Consider the following 22,470-nt stretch of genomic DNA (forward strand, 5'->3'; position numbering starts at 1 on the left):
GTAGCATTCAATCAAGTTATTTTAATTACATTTCATCAGAATCTTTCGAACGCCAAACGTTGAAATTTCTTTTACGGGATTAAATATTTTATTATATCTCTCACTTAGTACGCGCCCTGTGATTGTGCCAATTAAGGACGTTCGCGCGAAAATTTTCTACTCGATAGATTTTTTTAAACTTCTACTGCGGACAGATAATGATATACTTGTTTCAGAAATGAAATAAAAATTGGGGGTCACCGACCTCGTTTCAGAGATAAAGCGTGTGGAAAACTAGTCTGATTTTGATAAATTGGTGCGCGTAATTCAGCATGGTGTGCAGGGCTTTTAGGTTAAAATATCAAACTGAGATAAGTCAACAGAGGCAAACTATCCTAATAATATTTTGTTTAAGTGAATCTGTGGCGTTAATTCCAAACTTTGCCATCATTTTCACAAACCTTAACTTTTCAAGAGGCATTTGAAACTGACGCACAGCTAAACGAAGAGGTCAAATGAACGGAATTCGATGGTGCGTTTTGCAAAAAATTCAAACTTCTACTCGATAGATTTTCTCCATTTTCTCGCAAAACGTAGAAAATCGGTAGAGAAAATGGCCCATCAAAAGGAAAATAGGGGTCACCGAACGTCCAAGATCGTTAAATCCACGCAAAGTTGTAGCAGTGGCCATTTGTCCTACTGTTGTTCACTTTACTACTTAGCGCGCGCGCTCGATGTATGACGTGGCGGTGTGAATTTCGTGCGCAGTAAGGATGCGCAGAAACAATTAGCGCGAACGTCCTTAAGTGGGCCGTATTCTACTGCACGGTCCGCTAAAATTTGAAGCTTTTTTGCTGCCAAAATGTTTCGTGATTTATCGCCAAGTCTTCTTAACTTTTATAGCAAGAAAAAGTTTAAAACTTTCTTTCACTTCTGAAATTGTGTATCTCGATTAGTGAGAGGTATACACACACCTTATAACACGGTGAATATTTCATCGAGTTTCGTAATATTTTCCGGAGCGCGGAAAATACAAGAAATAAGTAAACATTCCCGTGGGTGTTACTGTAAAACTAACGAATACGTGATTGACTAGACCATACATATTTCTTGTTAGATTTAGCTCCAAATTGTTAGAAGTCTTGATGATGTGGTCAGATTATCTGACATAACCCCTGCCAGGAAGGATTCAAGAGAAGCCTTGGAATGTATAGTGTGTGGTATCTCCAATCATTTCTAAACCGACATCTTGAATATTCATTGGTGAGAAAACGTAGATATGAACTGAATGTTATGTACTTGGGAACAAGTGCTAGCTCAAACAAGGTTAACTCGTGTTAGAGCACAGAACACTCTGACATGGTGTTGGTAGTAACATCTACTAATCCCGATAGGTACCTAGTTATGTTGAACTGCTTTTGAAAGATAATAACTTCATGTTGTGTGAATAAAGGACATTTCGTTTTCTTAATATTCTCGTCTCTCCCCCTACCCCTTCCCCCCCCCCCCCTTAGGGAGGGAGGTCCCCTGGTTACAAGAGGTAGATAAAATTCTTTAGGGTACGACACACAGGGACGACTTATAACAATAACTTCAATCAATAAACGATCAGCGCGCATAAACAACCCGTGTTTTTCTTACGACTGATCCTGATCAAGTTCATTTGACTTCATCTTAGAAGCGAAGGCGAATGGCAAAATGGAAGCCTGACGAAATTCTTTGTTTTTTTGGCTGTATCTGCCTGGACCATCCATGCTGACCACGCACAACACACAGTAGGTCTTGATACCGTGTCTGAGCAACTAGTCAACGAGAATTTGAAACAATTTTAGTTTACAGGACGCCTGAGTCATGGTCACACCACGACTGTAGGAGATTCAGATTTACACTTTGCACCCCAGCGATGGGCGACAAACTATTTCTAGCAGAATTTCTTGTTTTTAAAACTGCCAGCTAAGCTTTTTATATCATGGTTTAAATGCTATACAATCTTAACAGTAAATTAACTAGTAATTAAATTTATCATTTGTAATTATAAAGATTTCGTCATAGATCTCGAAGTTGATCCTCTAGAAGTTTTCTGTATTGCTCGAATCCGCCATCTTGTCTGGTCACCGAGCCATTGGAACACAACCAAACTTCCTTACATACACTTCTTACAAGTCTTTCGTCATGAGTTACCATGACAACACCGCCCTGCAAGAGAACCATTGTCGGTCTTAAGCTATATCGATATACATGAGTTTTATTCGACGACGACAGCAGACACAAATAAAAACAAGCAAGCAATAGCAAAATCACCTTATAATCGTTCAAAGCTTTTCCAAGAGCTTCTATTGTTTCTACATCTAAATGGTTTGTCGGTTCGTCAAGAATCAGGAAATGCGGTCTATGAGAAAAGGACAATTACAGTTAAGACGCTTGCATGAGATAAAAATTATTCAACAGCAGCCAGGAAGGAATTCAGTTAGTGCTTGATCAGTGTGTGCAGGCCACTTGGTTCCTTGTTCTTCGGAACTCATTGAACTCAATCTGTTGTTTATTACAGCTATGACTATTGTAATTTTCTAGGTAACGCTAGAGTAATTTTTGTGGCGATTTTATTGCATTTTTTATTTTAATTGTCTCTACAATGCGCCATCAAGAGCGTCACCTAAGTATTGTATTTTTCTCCATATCTACCCGGTGGATATGGAACATATCTGCATGGCAATTACCAACTCTGTCATAGCAGAATGCTTCTGGATATACTCCTCGTACCAACTACTGTATTTTTCTGTTATCCTAACAAGCTCCAATCACTGCATATCTACAAGGTAGAGATATCTACATATCTACACAGTAATTAAGTTTAATGGCCTACCGTATCATACTCATCGCAGCTATAACTACACTACTTTTCTGTTCCCTTGACAAGCTCTTCACAGGTTTAAGAGCCAGGTGACCTATCACTTCATATTAACCCAGAAGATATCTACATATCTGTATAGTAATTAATAAGTTGGACCGCCGACCTGATCATACTCATCACAGCCATGACCACTCTACTCTTCTGTCCACCCGACAGGCTCTTGACGGGTCTGAGAGCCAGGTCGCCTATGACTCCATATCTACCAAGCTGACGGCGATACTCTTCTTCATGCTGCCCTGTAAAGGAAATCAAGTTACATGCTAAGCTTACGTGCTACAACATCTACAGAAACGAAATGAAGGTACATGCTAAGTTTACGTGCTAGAACATCTACAGAAACGCAATGAAAGTACATGTTAAGCTAACGTGCTATGATGGCAAATGTTAAGCTTGTATGGTTCTGGAGACAAATGATTTGATTGGCTAGATTATGTGACCAAGAGTTCTACTTACAGAAATTCTGACCGGAAAAGGCATTCACATCTTTCCGCTATTACCATGGTTGCCACAGACAGTTTTTCAAAACATCGTTGAGAAATTTTTCCTCCAGTCCTCAATGGTTTAACAGTGTTAAAATTTCAATATTCCCTGAGTTTACATCAGGATGTGAATTTTCCCTGACTGAAAATAAAATTCCCTAGTTTTCCCTGACCCTGAAGATTTTTTTTTTACCCCGAACATTTCCTGGCCTTTGGCAACCCTGGTTATGGAGATCTTAGTTGACAATTTCCTCGTAATCCAGTTTTGAACTTGCAGAAGGTGTGCAGGTGATTTCAATAGAACATTGTCAGTAGTGGCACTTGTTTGCCTGATCGCTAATAACTAATTATCAGCCAAAGACAGCAGTCTACACCCAGTGTTGTTTGTACCTGGAAACTTAGAAGCGAGTAATTCCAATGGAGTCTGCTCTGAACCAAGTTGATCGACGTGATGTTGACTAAAATAACCGATCTTTAAGTTCCTGTCAAATAGAAAGTACAAAATATAAATGAAGTGGCCCTTCCAAACTGATGAGCAGGGAACGAGTTCAAGGCTTCCTTAACGTACCCAGTTATTTAACAGTATATTGTTATTTGTATCAGTTAATTCCAATTCTACAATATCTCACAAAACAATTTCCCAAACTTCATGCATCTCCGAAAATCACGTCAATTGGCCTTTATGCTTTTCAAGCGAGAAGTTTGTCCGGAGACAAAGGAAACAAAATCTTTCATACAGTACAAGTTCATTTTTTTCCACTAGAAACGATAACTGTAGTGAAGATAAAATAAATTCTAACTTACTGGATCTCATAAAAACATGCTAAGCCAACTTCCTACCTGTGAGAGAATTTGAGTCCTGACACTGGCTCCAAATCACCGAGCAATAGCTTTAGCAATGTGGTTTTTCCTTGGCCATTTTCACCAACCTACAAGGAAATACACGAATCAATGAGACTGTCCACCCTATACATCCACACTGACAAGTTCTACACCGGAAGGTCAGGTGCCATACGCCGGTCATCATCACACAAGTAATAAGAGGCCACTGGTTAAAGTACATGCAGTGAACAGGTCAGTTGCTTAAGTCACTCTGGATAGTGTTTTAGGAATGCCTCTTTTTCGTGTTGAAAATAGAAGGGAATGTCTCCCGAACCTTTCAGACAGCTCTGTATCCTCTCAAGTTATTTCAAACGCTTAACCCTAGGCAACATAACTGCCAAAATGCGACCCAGTGTAACTAGAGGAAAAAAAAAACAAAATTAACGTAAGTTCAGTTCTTTCTGAAGAATGTCAACTTACCAGTGCTATTCTCGACTCCTGGTTTGCTGAAAGACTCACTTTGTTGAGAACAACTTTTCCTTTCTCGTAGTAGAAGATCACCTAAATGAGGCACAGGACATAGTCCAAGTTATAATGGCCGCGATTTTAACGTTTTTCTAATGACAACACGATTATCCCTAAGCGTGGCTCACATGATTCGAACCCACTGACAGGTATGTTTTCAATTTCTCTAGCTTCTTTATTAACTAAAAAAATTTCTTACTGACGTTTAAGTCGGTCTGGTATAAACTTTTCACTTCTGAACTTGCACAAACTTCTCTATTTCGTATTCAGCTACGAGTTAAACTTACATTTACCAAAGTTTGCTCGTTTTATTAACCTTTTTCCTCTTCGTCTTTTTGGCTCTTCCATTAAGTATTTTCAGCAGAAAGAAGCCAAATGAGTTTGAATTTTTTGTTTGCAACTTTTCACAGCGAACGTATGAGGTAGAGAGATCTAGCTGCTGATCTAGATGGGAAAATCTAGACCGCGGTTAATACCGATTTTAACCAATCATGTTCGCGAATTTGGTAGTTCCCAGTTCTGGCGAGACACAGCCATATAATGAAAGGCTTTATTTTATGGCTAGCTCTGTGGGCGGGCAAGATGAACTGAATCCTGCAATATGATTGACTAAGTGGGCACTTGCCAGCTCGGGATTACCCGCTGTCTCCCGCAAGAAAATATTGTTCTTTCTCCATATAATAAATCCTTTATTGACCAAGCTAGTTAGGTCAAGATGACTGGATATTGGCCTCGTTCTTTTGCTTCCTTGTTTATGGACCTCGTCTCCGTCTCGGTCCATAAACATGCAAAAAAAAGAACTTGGCAAATATCCAGCCATCTTGACTTCACACATGGTCAATAACCCTTATATAACAAGCAGGTTTATGAAAGATAAACAAGTGACAAAGTAGCATACCTCATCCAGCTGTAACACAGGAGGGGAGAGTTTTTCACACTCTGGAAATCTGCAGCAAAGATATACAACTCACATTGAAATGATCAAACATGAATAAACGTATAAACAAGATTATTTTAACTCAGGTAACAGTTCTAGAGAGTAATGAGTAAAGTCATTAATTAGCTTACTTGAGTACAACAGGTGGATCCACAACAACAGGCTGCAGATCAGGTCTAAACAAGACACCAAGCATTACAATTAGTTTCAAGTGCTCGCGGACTATTTGTAACATGTTTTATACTAATAGCCACACTTATAGTTTACGGCAGAGAGATTTTCATTTACCTAGATTTAACACTGTTACGTACGGAAAACATTCAATTCGATATCTAGGCCCAGGACTATGGAGCAAACTAACAAATAACGAAAGATCGGCGATAAATCTCAAGCAGTTTAAGACCCACGTACGGAGGCTAGATCTAGACAACATCCTAGAAGGATGAAGTGGCTGCCATCTTTGTAACTCATAATTTTAATTTCTCTTGTAGGACTTTTCTGTATATTATTTTTAGATAGCTCTAGTTAGGTGTCAGTGGGAATTCCCCACTGCTGGATGTAATCAACAAAACAATAAAGTCATTATTATTATTATTATTATTATTATTATTATTATTATTATTATTATTATTCTTATTCTTATTCTTATTATTATTATTACTATTATTACTATTATTCTTCTTATTCTTCTTATTCTTCTTCTTCTTATTTATTATTATTATTATTATTATTATTATAATTATAATTATAAGTTGGTTCTAGAGTCTGATCAACAGCATAATACAAAGACAGTTGAATCAGGCTAATTTTGAACTCTAAACGAAAAATAGTTCAAAATAGCGGGAGTTCGAAATAGACGATAGTAAATGACTGCATGGCAAATAAAAGGGGCGTAGTTTTGAGCTCGGAATAACAGGGAATTCGAAATACCCGAGATCGAATTACTAGGGTCCAACAGTAGTATTTATTTGCTCTGATTTATCCCCTAAAAACAAATGAAAACTGATACTGGTGCCTGAAGAAGGGCAGTGAAACCGGTTTTCCGGCGGGATCATTTGCGGTCTAATTTGGGGATCATTTCCGGTCTGGGGATCATTTGTGGAGCGGTGCTGTACAATTCTGCAACTGTTTATATCAAGAAATGTTAAATGATATACTTACAATTTCTCCAGCGCTTTGAGTCTGCTTTGTGCAAGCGATGCTCTTTTCGCGTTATATCTCCATCTATCAACAAATGCCTGAAATAATAATAAAAGTAACAGCAATGTTCACGATTAGATCTTTCACACCGTCTTTCCTTGTTTTACTTCTATTTTGAAATAAACCTGCCTTCATGATCATTTTAATCTTCATTGCCAATAAAAAGCTAAAGAAACACGTAGAAAACTTCATTTTTTAATCCCTTAAATCTGGTGATACTTTGATAACTCCTGTTTTCATTTTGCTATTCATGTTTATATGTTGATGTCAAAGTTTCACCAGTGGTGTAACTCCTTGCTTGTGTCCTCTCGTTACATCTTCAGCGTATTCCGTTACTGAAGATCCTTATGGTGCATCATTTTCCAGTAAGTACTCGAGTAATACTGGACTACTCGTAGTCTAGAGTAATCCCTCTCAAGTGTGTTATTCTAGTTAGCTATGGGACCCCTGCAAGTAACATACATGTATTTCTTGAAACTCTCATTTCCACCTTCCTAGTCGCTGGCCCTCTCTGGTGATTGATTGGTCGTTATATATAGTAGAACTGATATGACAAAATTTTCTCCCCACTTACTTTAAATCATACAGTTCATTTACAAACCTGTAGATGTTGCCTGTGCATTTGTTGTGCCTCGTATTCCCGCTGTTGATTGGTTAGTTTTTCTGTCATGGTTTTTACAAAATTCTAAGAACAATGAAAACATTAGTGAGCTGGTAAGCATGCAAGGTTCAGTTATCCAGAGGTCCTTAGTCTCAATAAACAATGCTGCAAATTGAAATTGACAGAATTACTACCCCATGAGCCGATCATGAGGCTGGAAAGTTGTTGCAGATTTTGTAACACCCCTGGGATTGTATGCAAGTGTTTTTGGCCTGCCATAAAGTGCTGCTTCCATACATAATACTGTAAGTTGCATTATATGAATACGATCAACAAGTAAGCCAGCAAAACTGTTCCATATTTGAATTGCTCCACATTCACCCAATGTTACTCACCTCATAGTTTCCTCTGTAGGACTCTAGTCTTTGCGAGTGCATGTGAATAATGTCCGTCGCCACAGCATCTAAAAACGTGCGGTCATGTGATACGACAAGCAAGGTGCATGGCCAATTCTACCAATAAAAACAAATAAAAATGTACTTACACCCATTCACTGCTGAAATAATACAGTTCTACTTGAGGAATATACTAAAAAGACATAGAACAGCTGCGCTGTCACCATAAAGATCAATAAATGATCTGTTGAATCTACTGATGTAGGTTTTCAAATATAAAGTTGCTGATGCACATCAATAAACTATAAAATGTGCGCAGATATTGCAGCATCCTTTCGTCATTTCAGTGCAGAGTTTTAAAATAGCCTTTAAATCTTAGCACAACATCTGCAAAATGCACCTCAACAAACCGGTATCGAGGCTTATATGTGTTTAACTACTGAGCAGGAAAACTAACAGAAACTCACCAAAAGGTATTTTTCCAACCACAAAACAGCTTTTAGATCCAACATATTGGTAGGTTCTACACAAAGAGAAATAATGCCACTGCTCAAAAACAGCTAAAATAAATATGATTTGCGACAACATTGCAGAAGACTTGAAATGCTTGCTTAAATAGGACACCATTTCTCCCACTAAAAAGCTAACTTTTAACTTTGAAGGTAGTACGTTTTCCAGCTTATAATTTAATATGTAAGTTAGAGGAAACCACATCAAGACTGCAAAAAAAAAAAAAAAAAATAGTGATTTACTTTGACAAAATAAATCAATTACTTACCATCAAGAAGTAAAAGATCGGGTCTAAAACCAGACAGCAAAATTAAAAGTTATTAAACCCGCATGTAAAACATCATTTATACTGTACATGCACATACATCATTTGCTTGTTACATGTAAAGTAGGTTTGCAAAAATAAAACTTTTACAAATATAACGACTTACGTATACACTGTATATGTTAGACCTAGAATCCTTCTTTTACAAGATTTAACTTTGTCTTCAGTAATAAAATCTAGATATCCAAGTTTACATTCATGAGTGAGTAACAAGGTACAGCAAAGTTGATTATTGTTCATAAGAAATGTGAGTGAGTATTCTAGTTGCATTAATAGAGACTAAAGGATTGTAGGTTTGAGGCATTGTTAAGAAAAACATTGAAAATGATTTTCTGTATTATAAGAGCGTCTAATACAGGGGGTTGCATAACAAATTCGTAACAAATTCTTTAAGATATGTCAGCTCAATAATTGTGTTTCTCCTCACAAAGACGACAAGATCTTTTAAGAGAACAGACCAAATTGTTTCTAAATCCATTCAGTAACTAGTGAACAAAAATTTTTGACATCTGAGTTGTTCATTTAGATTGCTTGAGAGATTGCTCACAAAACACAAAAAACCAAACACCACGAGCTAAATTTATGATTTCCCGCAACTGTGCGATAATATTTATTTCTTAACTGTAAATTTCCAGATAAAGGCTAGTGTACCTGCAAATCGGCAATCAAAATTGGCTTAAACCAAAACCAAACTACTAGTGTATAGTACACATCCCTATAAGAGCTGCTCATTCCCATTCATGATCAATAGATGAAACAATCATTTTTGCATATTTCCAAAACAACATGCTGAGTGTCAAATAAATTATCACACACACAAAAAATTAGAATAAAAGCTTTTATAGCTGAGCCTGCAATATAACTTATCCAACAGTGTTCTCTTACCTACTAAATAGTGTTCTTGCAAGAGCAAGCCTCATTCTCCAACCTCCAGACAGTTCTCTACAAATAAACAACAATGCATTCATAAATGTTCAACATCAATTTTCTTCAACTGTGCCTTGCCCTTGAAACAAGTCATGTTACTTGTACTCTACACCCATTAAAACACAAGATAATGGTCCCTGACAGTCACAATCTCAAACTATTTTTGTTTTACTGACTTCTAAAATTTACCTTATACTTAGTCTATTTAATTTCAGAGAAATATTTTGGTGATTTAACATCAAAGTTTTACCCTTTAGTTTAGAAATGTTAGGAATTCAAGCACTACAAGTACTTTTCAACAAAAGTTTAAGAAAAGAAAAAAAACCCTGAATCTTGAGAACTTGGTAGTCAGCTAACTCTGGCAAAAAACATCAAAAGCATTTTTAAAACTTGTACCTTGTTTGTTGATTCTGCATTTTTGTTGAGAAGCCCAGTCCAGCCAGTATTAAAGAAGCTCTGAAACAAGTAAAAAATTACATGAATTAAAATCAAAATAATTAAAAGTGTTATCATAATAGTGTCATGCAGTATGGTAATAGAAAATGAAAAAAAATAACCTTTAACTATTATCAACAGTAAAGATAGACATAAAACATTATACATTACATTCAAATACTAACTTTGCAGGAGCTTTATCTGCCTCTATTTCTTGCAACCTTGCATAAACCTAATCCATACAAAAACTACAATAAGCAGGACTGCTTTTGAACACGGTGACACTTCATATTTGTGGTTTTTTTTTTTTAAACTTGGTATCATGGTGTACAAATGCCAAATGTATAATAAATTATCACATGAATTTGAGGGTCCCCAATAGGTTTGGCGCGATGCGGGATTTGGCTTTTTTTCGCCTTGAAATTCGGGATTTGAGCTGAAAACAGGGGCGGGAAGTGGGAATTACAATTATGAGCGGGAGTGGGATTTAGCGTTTTTATGGGCTTGGGATGCGGGATTCACAAGGGGAACAGAGCGGGATATGGGATTTCAATTCTTACGTGACCTCATAGATTGACCAGCACAAAAGCCGCAAGTTGGGCAGAAATGAACCTTTTGTGTGTATAGTTGTGTCAGGTTTCAAGTCATGTATAGCAACGGCTCTGTACACTGTCAGGTTCTGTCAAACATATCCATTATTGCTTGACTACGTTAGTATCATGCGACTGTACAAGTTCTTTGAGTCCTATTGCGATCCTCTGACATGAATGACATCTGTCCATTTTCCACATCTTTGCGAATGTAATCTTGACCCCCCCAATCCTTTCTAGTTTTCCTAGTCTTTCAACCTTTTCTAGAGCGCTTGTCTTGTTTTGGCCAGGACGGCCACATTAGATGCCGGTGACAATGATTTACCGAACGAAGTATGCGACATTATACATATTGCGTGGCCATATATTTTAAACAGGATGTGTGAGCGGGATTGTCTTCATTCAGAAAGAAAAGTTCTGAGCCCAGATTTCAAGGAAGGTGAAGACGCTGAAAGCTTTGAAAGAAACTATCAGGTGTGTTTACTGGTCATGTCTTGAATATGGGAATGAAAAATCTTTTTCTTTCAATGATACGTGGACAAAAGAAAACAAAACGGTAAACAGTTTACAGAAAGAGACGTTATAATCATTAACTTTGTCCTTACTTATCTGCTACCCATTGAATCCTTTTGTGTTATTTTATGCGATATCTGTTTTTAAAAAGTCTCTGTGTTAATAATTAAATTAATTATTAATTTAACAAATTAATAATTAACGCAGAAATGTCTTAAAAAAGTAGGCAGGATCCAGATTTCCAGGCAAAAAAGGGCGGGATAGCGGGATTAACAGGAAAAAATGGGCAGGAAAGCGGGATCTGAGAACCTATTGTGGACCCTCGAATTTTAAGACAGATTCATGGCTAACCAAAACCATAAGAAAAACTCATCTCAGGTAAGACTTTGAAGATTCACATCATATAGTATTTCTTTACCTCCCAATTTACATATTATTTCAGTTGTACTGTATTACACTACAAAACCAGAAGATTACTAACAGAAAAAGTCATTAGAAAGTGGCACTACAGTGATATACCTGCGCCAATCTACCACTAGCATTGTCAGCTGTTTCAGATTTGGGACTGAAAATGAAGGTGACAGAAGGACAGTAAGTTAAAACCTGCTGTAAATAACTTTAAAGTTATCAAAACCCAAAACCAATCACTTCACCTGCAAAACAGTGGCAATAAACACAGTGGGTTCATATTGAGGCAGGACTTTATATTGTTTGTGATGACTAGTGTACTTACAGCAGGCTTGCAAAGAGTTGAGTGATACCAACAGTGTTTATGCATCACAGGCCATACAAAATACTGTCCCATAAATTACTTTTTATTACAAAACAACAACTAACACCAGTACTCCTGAAGGAGTTCACCAAAAGTTGTAATGCGAACATGGCATGACCAGTTGCTCACAAACTTCAAGACAAAAAGTACATGTACAGGCTCCATCTGGCCTCCCCGGGGTGGGGGGGGGGGGGGGGGGGGTGGGAGGGAACTCCTTTATATGGGCTATAGATATAGGTATGTGCGGCCCCAAAGGGTATGGCTTTTCAGCTGTTTTGGTCATAAATAGGGTATTGATTTTAGCTGATTTTGGCCATTTTGGTCATAAATAGGGTATGGTTTTTGTACTCTAGCCTTGATATGGTTATGTTTTCAGGGGTTTCATTAGAAGCTGGCAACAAGCAAAAATCACCGCCTACTTTGTCAGAATTTACCTCTTACTGCCACCTACTTTGTCTGTATTTTCATTCAAATTATTGAAAAAATTCATCAGTTTGCCACCCACTTTAGTTAGCTCAGACGGCTATTTCAAAACTTATTGAAAACCCTGTGTTTTAAAGAAGAAACCACCTTTTCATCTTTATCGAAAAGAAAATCAACAAAAGCCCTTCACAAATAATAATTATGTTTACGGTAATTTAACATTGGTCTGAACTAGGGAACTAATTATAATGCAAGTCTGAAACACGGTTTTGATTTAAGGGTCAGGTCATAAATAGGGTTTCGAATTTTTGGTCAGGTCATAAATAGGGTAGGGAATATCGCAGATTTTGGTCATAAATAGGGTAGGGGTTTTGGGAAGCAGGCCACACACCCCCACCCAATATTTCTGGGAGTACCCCCCCTCCCCGGGCTGGCCTCAGAGAACATAAGGTTCATCAAGCTGTCACACCTACAATCAAACATTATGATCCAAACTGGAAGCTCTGTAGCACACAGCTTTGCAGTAACTGCTCCAATATTGGAATATATTGGAAACAATATCCTAAGCTTCAAAGATGGACAATAACAACTAACTTATGAATTCATGCTGTGTACCCTTCATGTCCTGTCAGTGCAAGAAGTTTCCTTTCTTCTTTCAATAGTTTCTCTCTTTCAGTATCACATTCTAGAACACTCTGAAGAACTTGTGTCTCATCACCAGTCACCTGCAAAGTGTGCATTAATTGTACACAACATTGTGTGATCAGAACCCAAATATCCAGTGTTATAACAATGAAAAATAAGTAAAAAAGCAATCAGTTCATGGGTTAACAGACACATATCTATTAATATTTAATTTATTACATTTTGGATAGCTTTTTGCTTAGTACTGAAAGTGTTTAAGATTGCTAATTAACTGTAAGAAATGAAATTAATTACCACAAAAATGCGAGGTTTTCGATATAAGATTGAACATGTTTAAAACACTAAAGAGATTTCGATCTATGTTTCAAAAAAGTACTTGTCATAGATGTAATAATTAAAATCGAAAACTTTAAAATCCTTTAGATTATTATACCACTGTTGCCATTTAAAAAAAAAAATGATTGTTGTACATAACATCATTCTTATTGATTGCCACTCATTTACATGTACCTTTATATTTGTTGTTAGTAGTTGATGATTCATAACTAAATCAATGACAATTCTGTTTACCTGAAAATACTCTTAATTCTCATCACTTGACAAAGTGAAATGTTTATCATTTATGAAACTTGATGGTTTGGAAGAAAGTAAGTTCCTTTTTACACAGTCAATCAACATACCTCTTGTGCAACACACAGAATAGAAATGTGAGATGGAACAAATAACTCACGCCTGAAGGAAAAAAGCAAAGAGTCTAGCTCAACAATCAAGAACTGGTCACAATGTAATGGGCAATAAATACATTAAATTTAAAATTGTAGTAAATTTTATTATGTACTGTCATTAAATAAATCTCTCTTAATGATTAAGATACAACAGGCTTATCCTTCTGTCAAGTGAATATTTACAGTACACATGTAATAATTAACAATTAGACCCGTAGCCCGCAAGGGCTACGGGTCAATAGCCCATGAGGCTTTGCCTCATGGGCTATTGACCCGTGGCCCTGGAGGGCGAAGGGGTCTAATTGCTTTAGTATCACCCAACTAGTTGGACAGAAAAGGCAATAATAAAGTTAGCAAATGCAAGTTGAAGAAATATTTATTTGGGAGTAAAACGAAAGAAAGCGTCACGCTTGATTGCACCAATTTCACTACTCGAGGACTATTGCTAATAGTCCTCTAGTAGCGTAGCCAATCAAAATGCAGGATTTGCATTAGTCCACTAGTTGGGTGATACTAATTATTATTAATAATGAACTTTGCAAACAGGAAATTTCCACTTCCTAACATACATACATGTACATTACCTGGAGATCATTTTAATAAGCGTTGTCTTCCCAATGCCATTTCTTCCAACTAAGCCATATCTCCTACCAAATATTAGTGTCAAGTCTGCTTCTTTCAGTAAAACTCTGAAAAATATCATTTACAGGTATTAAGATTAAACTCACATATCTTGAGCAGCTGTGATTTGACACACTGGACGAATTTAAATCAAGATGGGTAAAACATTCTGGAATCAAGATAACTAGAGTTGTGCCTACCTGTCTGCATAAGAGAGATCAAAGTTCTCTATCCTAATATCTCGACTTTTGTTTGTACCACTGGCTTCTAGTTTGTTTTCTCTTTTGTTTGAGCTCTGGCAAGCTGAAGCATTATCTATTTGCCTGCCAACGGAAGGTCAGAGTCACTTGTTATCACAATTTTCCAGACTAGCTGTTGAAATAGCTTCATGTTAGAGAAATATGTACATATCTGCAATCCTTGTCAAATTCTGCGATATCATACACATATATTACCTCCCTCTTATCTCATTAATAGGTTCTCCATCCTGGGCACGTTTCTCCTGCTTTGCTTTTATTTTAGCTTCAGCTTTTTGCAATTTTTTCTGATCTACAACCTGAATTTAAAGTGATATATCAAAAGCATTAAAATCACAACAATATCACAGTTAAAACTCCACTGGCAAGCACAACTCTCCAAGGAGACATTGACTAAGGATGTTATTAAGTTTCTTTTCGTTTCTTTACTACATAAAACAAATAGATTCCATGTGAAAGTATTTGATCACAGATGTCAAAATATGGTAAGAACATCATTCAGTGACACACTCAGCTATTGTCTTGTGTGCCCCATTTTGTCCTTACCACATTTTGATGTCATCTGCAATCGACTACTGAACAGATGCATGGTAATATGGAAACTATTTGTTATATCGTCATAAAGCTATAAGAGGAAAACAACGGACGTTTTTTATTATGTCAAGCAATATCAACAAAACACACCTCCATAGCTCAATTTACCATGATTCTGAATTTAGTAAATATTTATCTTAATTTAGTAAAGATATCAAGTTTAATAAGAATCTGTTGCAAACTCATGAAAACATGGGAATTTTTACAAAGAAATATAGGAACATGACATATATATTTTTATTAGACTAGTATTGTTTATAACAGAGAAGGTTATTGAGATGTCTAGGTAGTGTCATTTTATTTGCTCACCGGAGAACATCTTGTGAGTGATGGATTCTTGTGTGTGCTATTTTAGAATTCATGTTGTGCACGGATTGTGATGGTGAGTGGTAAAGACAAGGTTGTTCACACTTGAGTATATACAGGAAGTCAATTCCAATGAACTACATGTAAATATGTACAAATAAATGAATTTTGCCAGTCACTGGTTGTTAAAAACTTTGCAATGTTTTGATACAGGTTCACACTGTACTTAAAGCTATTAAAAAGCAATAATTCTAACTGAATATAATCATACTTGATTTCATTATTTGTTTATCAATTTTCATGTTATCCTTTCATCAAACTCACTGTATTACTTTCTCTCTTTACAATCCAGATACTTGACATTTCATCCTCCAGCTGAGGTTCTACAGGTTCAAATAAAACAACTAATATAACTGCTGTAGGTAAATTTGTTCTTTAGGTTAGAATGATTACAACCTTAGATTAACTTGTTTCAGCCTATATGTAAACCAGTTTATTTTTTTCCAATCTTTGGAGGTTCTTAAAGAGAATAACATGCACACCACCCACCTCCCTAAGTTCCTACCCCTACCCTACCCTGCCAGAATCCCATATCAACCCCACTAACCCTAACCCTAACCCTAGACCTAACCCCCGAGATAATTTTTTATTTTGTACTTGCAAACTAGATTTGAACACCCGATCTCTGACTTTGTAGTCCACCTTCACCTACACTACATGTAGGCCATTCAAGCAATCATTACAAATTTGTTCAAATTTGTTACTCAAATAAGTTATGGGTCGCAGACTTTCCCTTCCCCTTTGACATAGGTTGAAATCATTCTGAAATCAATTCCTTATTAGAAGGTGAACGCTCTGGTCATAAACCTTGAAACACATGTATTTTGAACACCCCACACCTCTTTAGAATGTTGTTTCGTCTGCTTGATTGTTGGAAAGCAACATGTAACAACATTGCAAAGGAGTGTGGTGTGAAGTGTTTAAAGGAATTTTGACTAGGATTGTACACTGTAGGTCAATAAAGAGGAGATAAAATAAATGCAGGCTTTGTGCCATGATCTTGAAAATTGGAGACACACAGAGTTAAATAACTTTAATTTATAATTTCAATAGCACATGTAACACAGATTTTGTTCCAGTGAACATTTCTTGAATTATAATTTCACACAGCTTTGGTGCTTCCACCATACATTTCACTTCATGTATCTCAAACACTGTTTGACTTCCTGTGGTGTATATATACTTGCCATGCTATTGACTAGTAAATGCAGTTTGAGCTATTACCTAAATTTTCTGCCATCTCTCTCATATTGACAGGGGCTTGGAGTAATTTGTGCCTCCCTTGATCTGTGGTTGTGCCATTGCATCCACTGCTATTAAAAAAATTGATACATCTGTATATGAATAATCAGGGTAGCCTTACACAACTCAAGTATCCAGTTATTATTTGGCTAGACGCAAATCATCAGGTACAGTCTAATTTTATCTAATTCTGTTAATACTGACATAGACATATTTGCTGTCTTTTTCTGAGTGACATCTGTGTAGACGTTTCAGTCTCTGTCACTCTCATGATGTTGTTGAACTCTAGCACCAAATTGCAGTAAAAAAAGTTTAATTTGCATGGATCGTTCTTTTCCAGATTTTGACTGATGTTTATATAAATGAAAAGGTCCCAAATGGAAAAAGACACTTTCCAGCATGAACAGGAAAACCAATTATCCAGTGACTATGATGTAACAGCATGAACATCATTCTCTTGCTAGCATGACTACTTAAATCACGGTTAAATGACAGGTAATACCATAATTTTATCTCTTACAGTACCAGTAATACATGTACTTGATTTCTCTCAAAAAATTCCCCAAAAACCAGACTGCTTAATCTTGAGTCCAGTATACTACCCATTAATCTCCAACATATTTTGAGGATATATAAAATTGTTACAAATTCAATTGCTTGTTTCTACATACCCTTTTAAAGCACCCATTAGTTGGTTACAAATGTCAATGATGTCCTCTTCTCCTTCATCTCCTGCCACCTCTGTGAGTATACTCCCCACAGCATCGTGAATATCTTCACCACTCTCAAAATCATCTGATCCACTTTCAAGAATGTCTGAAGTCAATGTTCCAAACCATCAGTGCTTGCAAATGCATATTTAAACCGACTACTAATAAATTTCCAAGCTTGAAAGATATATTTGGCATATATTATAATAATAAAAAGGTTGTTTAGTTATAGAATGAGATTACTAAGTTCCATAGGGCTAACTAAAAATAAAAAAAATTAAGTGCCCTGATAGGTCAGTTTGTTTATTGTAGTTGACAAGTTGAGCTTCCAAGGACTGCTAGGCAAAAAGCCATATAATAAACAATTTATTAACCTCAAACATTCAGTCCTTATGGGAAAATCTCAAACCTCCACCTTGCCATATTGACCGAGCGATAGCGAGGTCAATATAGCAAGGTCTGGGTTTGAGATTTTCCCATAAAGGCCTCACTCTCAGTCAATAAGTAGTTAGTAATGTAATACACAATATATTTATTAGTTATTTATATCTGGGTACATTCCTTATGAACAAAGATCCTTACTAGGTTATCTCTGTCAGCTACTGTGTAATCTCTAGGTATATTTATTTTTATTAGCTATAAAAACAAGGCAATCCAGTCAACTTATTGATCCTATGTAATTTTAATGAACTGAGATCCCTAAGTTATCTCTATAAGCTAAGACCCTTGAGTAAGACTCCAAGGTAACCCCTATCAGCTAAGATCCTTGGGTAGTACTCGCACTCAGCTGATAACCCACACAACCCAGGGTTGGCGTGATGCCCTCTGGATGTTGCTGACATAATATTTAGATTTAGAACACAGCTAAGAATGGTGAACCTTTGTCAATTCCTTGCAACTACATGCAAGAATCTGTAGGAAGTCACCCCTAAACTTTCTGCTGAGCTAAAATGACCAGGAAATTTCTTTCACACAAGATCTCTAGACAAGGCTAATTAACTACGAAATAACATCATGTAATCTCTAAAATCTGAGAGCTCTACACATTCCTTATCAGCTAAGAACCCTCTATAGTTTCAAACAGCTCAGACCTCAAGCAATCCAATAACCTATTTCAAATCAAATTAAGATTATTTAAGAGGTCTGATTTCGCTCTGACTATTGGCATATCACGATATAATTTGAATCCCAAACAAAGAATGACAACCAGCATATCTTATAGTACCCGGCAATGATGTTTTTCAACTAAAACCTGTTACGTAATCCAAAACAATGAAATACCGGAACTAAAACGACATTGAAGTGTAAGCCCTAGTTGTAGAAAACGCGACGTACGAAAATTGACTCGACTTCCAAACCGCAACCTGACCAAGAGTCAACACGACATCAATACCATGCCCAAGAATATGATTATATCCACAATCAACGATCTAAAACTTAACTTTACATAAGACTTGATTGAGATTACCTTTCCTATCTCAAAAGTCACTGAAAACGTATACGTATATAAGATTTCACGAAAAGTGAAGCAGGGCTGTCACACAGAAACTAGCGAGCCGAACAGAAATCAGGAATATCCGTTTGAACAAAAATAATACGTGAAACATTTACCTGTCACATACTGGAAAAGATCGTCGTCTATTGAAGGAAATCTCTCTAGAAGAATTTGCCGGCAGGTATCAAGTCCGTCCGCCATGTTGTTTCACCATCAATGGAGCCCACAATACAATTAGAGCGGTAAATGCTTCAAAGAAGGTAGGTTGTCATGTATGAGGACATATGAAAGGCCGCGTGCAAGAACGTCCCCTAGATTTTTTGGCCATTTTTGAAAGTGCTTAAAACTAGCTGAATTTTGGCATGTGGGCTTCGTTTCACCTGAGAAACATTGCTCTGAAGTTTTTTTCGCTGGGTTGCTTTTCGTTCTCGAGAAATAACGTATGCAAAAAAGGCACACAGGTTGGAAAAACCGAGTGGTTTATTGCATACGCAATATCTCGAAAACTACGGGACATTGCTTAACATACCTGAACGAAACTGCATGCGAAATTTGGAGCGTTTTCGACAAAGTTCACCTTTGATTAAAATACCTGACGCCCTTTTCCCGCCGAGTCCTTCAAATAAACGAAGCTGAGCCTTTGTTATGATAAACAGAGCCGATCCTTTGTTATAATAGCCAAGCCAAGCCTTCGTTATAAGTCGAAGTCTCGCCTCGGTTTATTATAACAAAGGATCGGCCCGCTGCGGCCGCAAGGACTTTGATTTTACTTAGAAACCAGCAAAGTGTCAATTTCACGCAGCTTATATAAGCTCAAATTTGTTGATTTCAGGTCAAAAGTACTTAAAATGTTGACTCATGTCAACGCGCGGCGGCAAGGATGTTGATTTCTCTTAGAAAGCAGCAAAATGTCAATTTTACGCAACGTAAAAGCTCAAAACTGTCGATTTTAGGTCAAAAAAGGTTTAAATGTTGATTTCATGTTAACCCGTGACGGTAGGGATGTTGATTTCACTTAGAAAACAGCAAAATGTTAATTTTACGCAGCGTATAAACTCAAAAATGTTGATTTCAGGTCTAAATAGGTAAAAATGCTGATTTCACGTTAACGCGTAACGGCAAGGATGTTGATTTCACTTAGGAAACAGCAAAATGTTGATTTCACGCAACGTATAAGCTCAAAAATGTTGATTTCAGGTCTAAATAGGTAAAAATGCTGATTTCACGTTAACGCGTGACGGCAAGGTTGTTGATTTCACTTGGAAAACAGCAAAATGTTGATTTCACGCTGCGTATAAGCTCAAAAATGTTGATTTCAGGTCTAAATAGGTAAAAATGCTGATTTCACGTTAACGCGTGACGGCAAGGATGTTGATTTCACTTAGAAAACAGCAAAATGTTGATTTCACGCAACTTATAAACTAAAAATTGTTAATTTCAGGTCTAAACAGGTAAAAATGTTGATTTCACGTAACGCGTGACGGAAAGGATGTTGATTTCACTTAGAAAACAGCAAAATGTTAATTTCACGCAACGTATAAGCTCAAAAATGTTGATTTCAGGTTTAAATAGGTAAAATATGGCGGCCGGAAAATAGTGTTAACATCTGGAACTTACTTTGGTTATCTGGGACAATGATTATCTGCACTGAACAAATAAACATCAAATAAGCACTTTTCTAAATACAGCAACGTCTTAAATGGCTAAAAATCACGAGATAAATACATATTTTTCGACAAACGCGATCGTAGCTTTATGTCACGCACCGCCTAACAGATTAACAAATTAACCCGTCTGCACAACGTACGGGTCTCCATACATCTGCATGTCCGCTGATCCCAGAAGTTCAAAACACTACAAATCATGCCGATATGAAATAAAATCAACGCAACCTGGATCACAGATCTATGTTACAGTCGATCGCTGCTTGTTGGCCATTACTACCTTTAAAACAATCTAGTTACCAGTTCGAGAAACGCGAGCAGAACGTGATCGCAATGCATGCCGGGAAGGGTCTTTACACCTCGTGCGCGGGAAAACATGGCGGTTGATACAAGACAAATTTTATGACTCAAAAACCAGTTCTCGCTTTCCAAACTTTGACACTAGCAACGCTTAGCAAATGGGCCACAACTCACGAGAGGGTATTTTTCTTGGGCAAGAACTGCTCTTGGACTTTGCTGCCTGGCTCGATCTGACTTCGAACGCCGATAACACGATTACGGTATATCAGCTACCTTCGAAGTTTCAGAACACATTTTGATTCTTTAAAACGTGCTGATGACTTACGGGTTTATCGAGGCTTTATGATGCCTCTCAACCACCAGGCAGGCACACAAGGTACTTTAACACTATGCTTAAGATATTAGTTGACAGAGTTCTAATGCGGCACATCTCTTTTTCGTTCGATGGTATTTCGTTTGCCGCTCGATCGATTCACGTGTTGTGTTTACGTCACAATAACCGATGTAAACAATCTGTTCCCAGATTTCCGCTCTATATACTATTTTCCTTTGACTTTAAGACAGCTAAGATTCAGTGGAATACACTATAAACAGTCTGCCTGTTTGCTGTTCAACAAAATAATAAGGTTTCTTTTGTTTTTTGTTCAACAAAAGATCTCCAAAAGATGCCGCTTGGAAAACTGAGCTTTTTGCATACGTTATTTCTCGAGAACGAAGAGCGCCCCAGCCAAAAAAAATCCAGAGCAATGTTTCTGAGGTACAACGAAGCCTACATGCCAAAATTCAGCTATTTTTGAACACTTTCAAAATGGCCAAAAAATCTAGGGGACGTTCTTGCACGCGGCCTTTCATATATTGTTGCATCAATTGAAACGCATAAAAGATGGACAGGGATGGAAGGAAGAAATAACCGATGCTGGACCGATGCTGGTAAGCCTTCCAAAAAGTGCCATACTGATGACATAACCTGCATAGCTCGGCTAAATTTGTTGTCACTTGATCATGACTTTCCTGAGAATGTAAACAACATTTCAGGGAAACCCTAAAATATGGAATCGGGAAACCGAATCCTGAAATCGAATCCTGAAATCGAATCCTGAAATCGAATCCTGAAATCGGAATCCGGAATCAGTCTCAAATCAAAGAAAATAAGTTCTTCAAATACGCGAAAATTACGTTGCCTGTAAAATTAAAGAGGCCAATAAAAAGGACCCCTAAACTTCACTTCTATAGAAACAAGGATCCCCCGCCTGTCGAAATTCGTGCAACCTGGTGAGAGCTATTGTCATGGGAAAATTTACCAGAGTGGCCTTCATGTCCAGAGAAGAAGCTAGCAAATTTTAATTTTATAGAGAACAGGCTCTCCGTCAGTGGCAACAAGCTGTACCTCGACGCCTTCGACGGTCGCGCCTCTCACTTTCGATATCGCAAGGCTAACCTGGCTCGTCTAAATAAGTTTGTTGTTCCCATCATACGCCGAGATGAATTCTAGAGTAACACTATTGTC

General features: G+C 37.1%; 1 protein-coding gene across 2 annotated transcripts; it reads right to left on the reverse strand.

Moving 5' to 3' along the window:
- Nucleotide 1: 1 nt before the first annotated feature.
- On the reverse strand, nucleotides 2-19,256 carry LOC110045299 (ATP-binding cassette sub-family F member 3-like). 2 transcript variants are annotated; one of them, XM_089282531.1, is made up of 26 exons: nucleotides 19,116-19,256; nucleotides 17,466-17,610; nucleotides 16,777-16,862; nucleotides 15,817-15,875; nucleotides 14,791-14,891; nucleotides 14,536-14,658; nucleotides 14,299-14,403; nucleotides 13,670-13,721; nucleotides 12,960-13,069; nucleotides 11,669-11,714; nucleotides 10,232-10,278; nucleotides 10,008-10,067; nucleotides 9,570-9,626; nucleotides 8,628-8,650; nucleotides 8,317-8,372; nucleotides 7,850-7,966; nucleotides 7,455-7,538; nucleotides 6,815-6,891; nucleotides 5,785-5,829; nucleotides 5,615-5,663; nucleotides 4,672-4,752; nucleotides 4,210-4,298; nucleotides 3,760-3,851; nucleotides 2,994-3,126; nucleotides 2,281-2,368; nucleotides 2-2,175 (listed from the first exon to the last, which is right to left on the reverse strand). In XM_089282531.1, the coding sequence occupies exons 1-26, from the start codon at nucleotides 19,198-19,200 to the stop codon at nucleotides 2,026-2,028; spliced, it is 2,160 nt and encodes a 719-aa protein (XP_089138657.1). In that variant the 5' UTR covers nucleotides 19,201-19,256; the 3' UTR covers nucleotides 2-2,025. The 2 variants fall into 2 exon arrangements, with proteins under 2 accessions (XP_089138657.1, XP_089138656.1); XM_089282530.1 differs by having other exon boundaries at nucleotides 16,777-16,865; nucleotides 19,116-19,247.
- Between the last annotated feature and the right edge of the window lie 3,214 nt (nucleotides 19,257-22,470).

Source organism: Orbicella faveolata, unplaced genomic scaffold, assembly GCF_042242905.1.
Source record: "Orbicella faveolata isolate gen_17 unplaced genomic scaffold, um_ofav_v1 contig_12, whole genome shotgun sequence".
Taxonomy (NCBI): Eukaryota; Metazoa; Cnidaria; class Anthozoa; order Scleractinia; family Merulinidae; genus Orbicella; species Orbicella faveolata.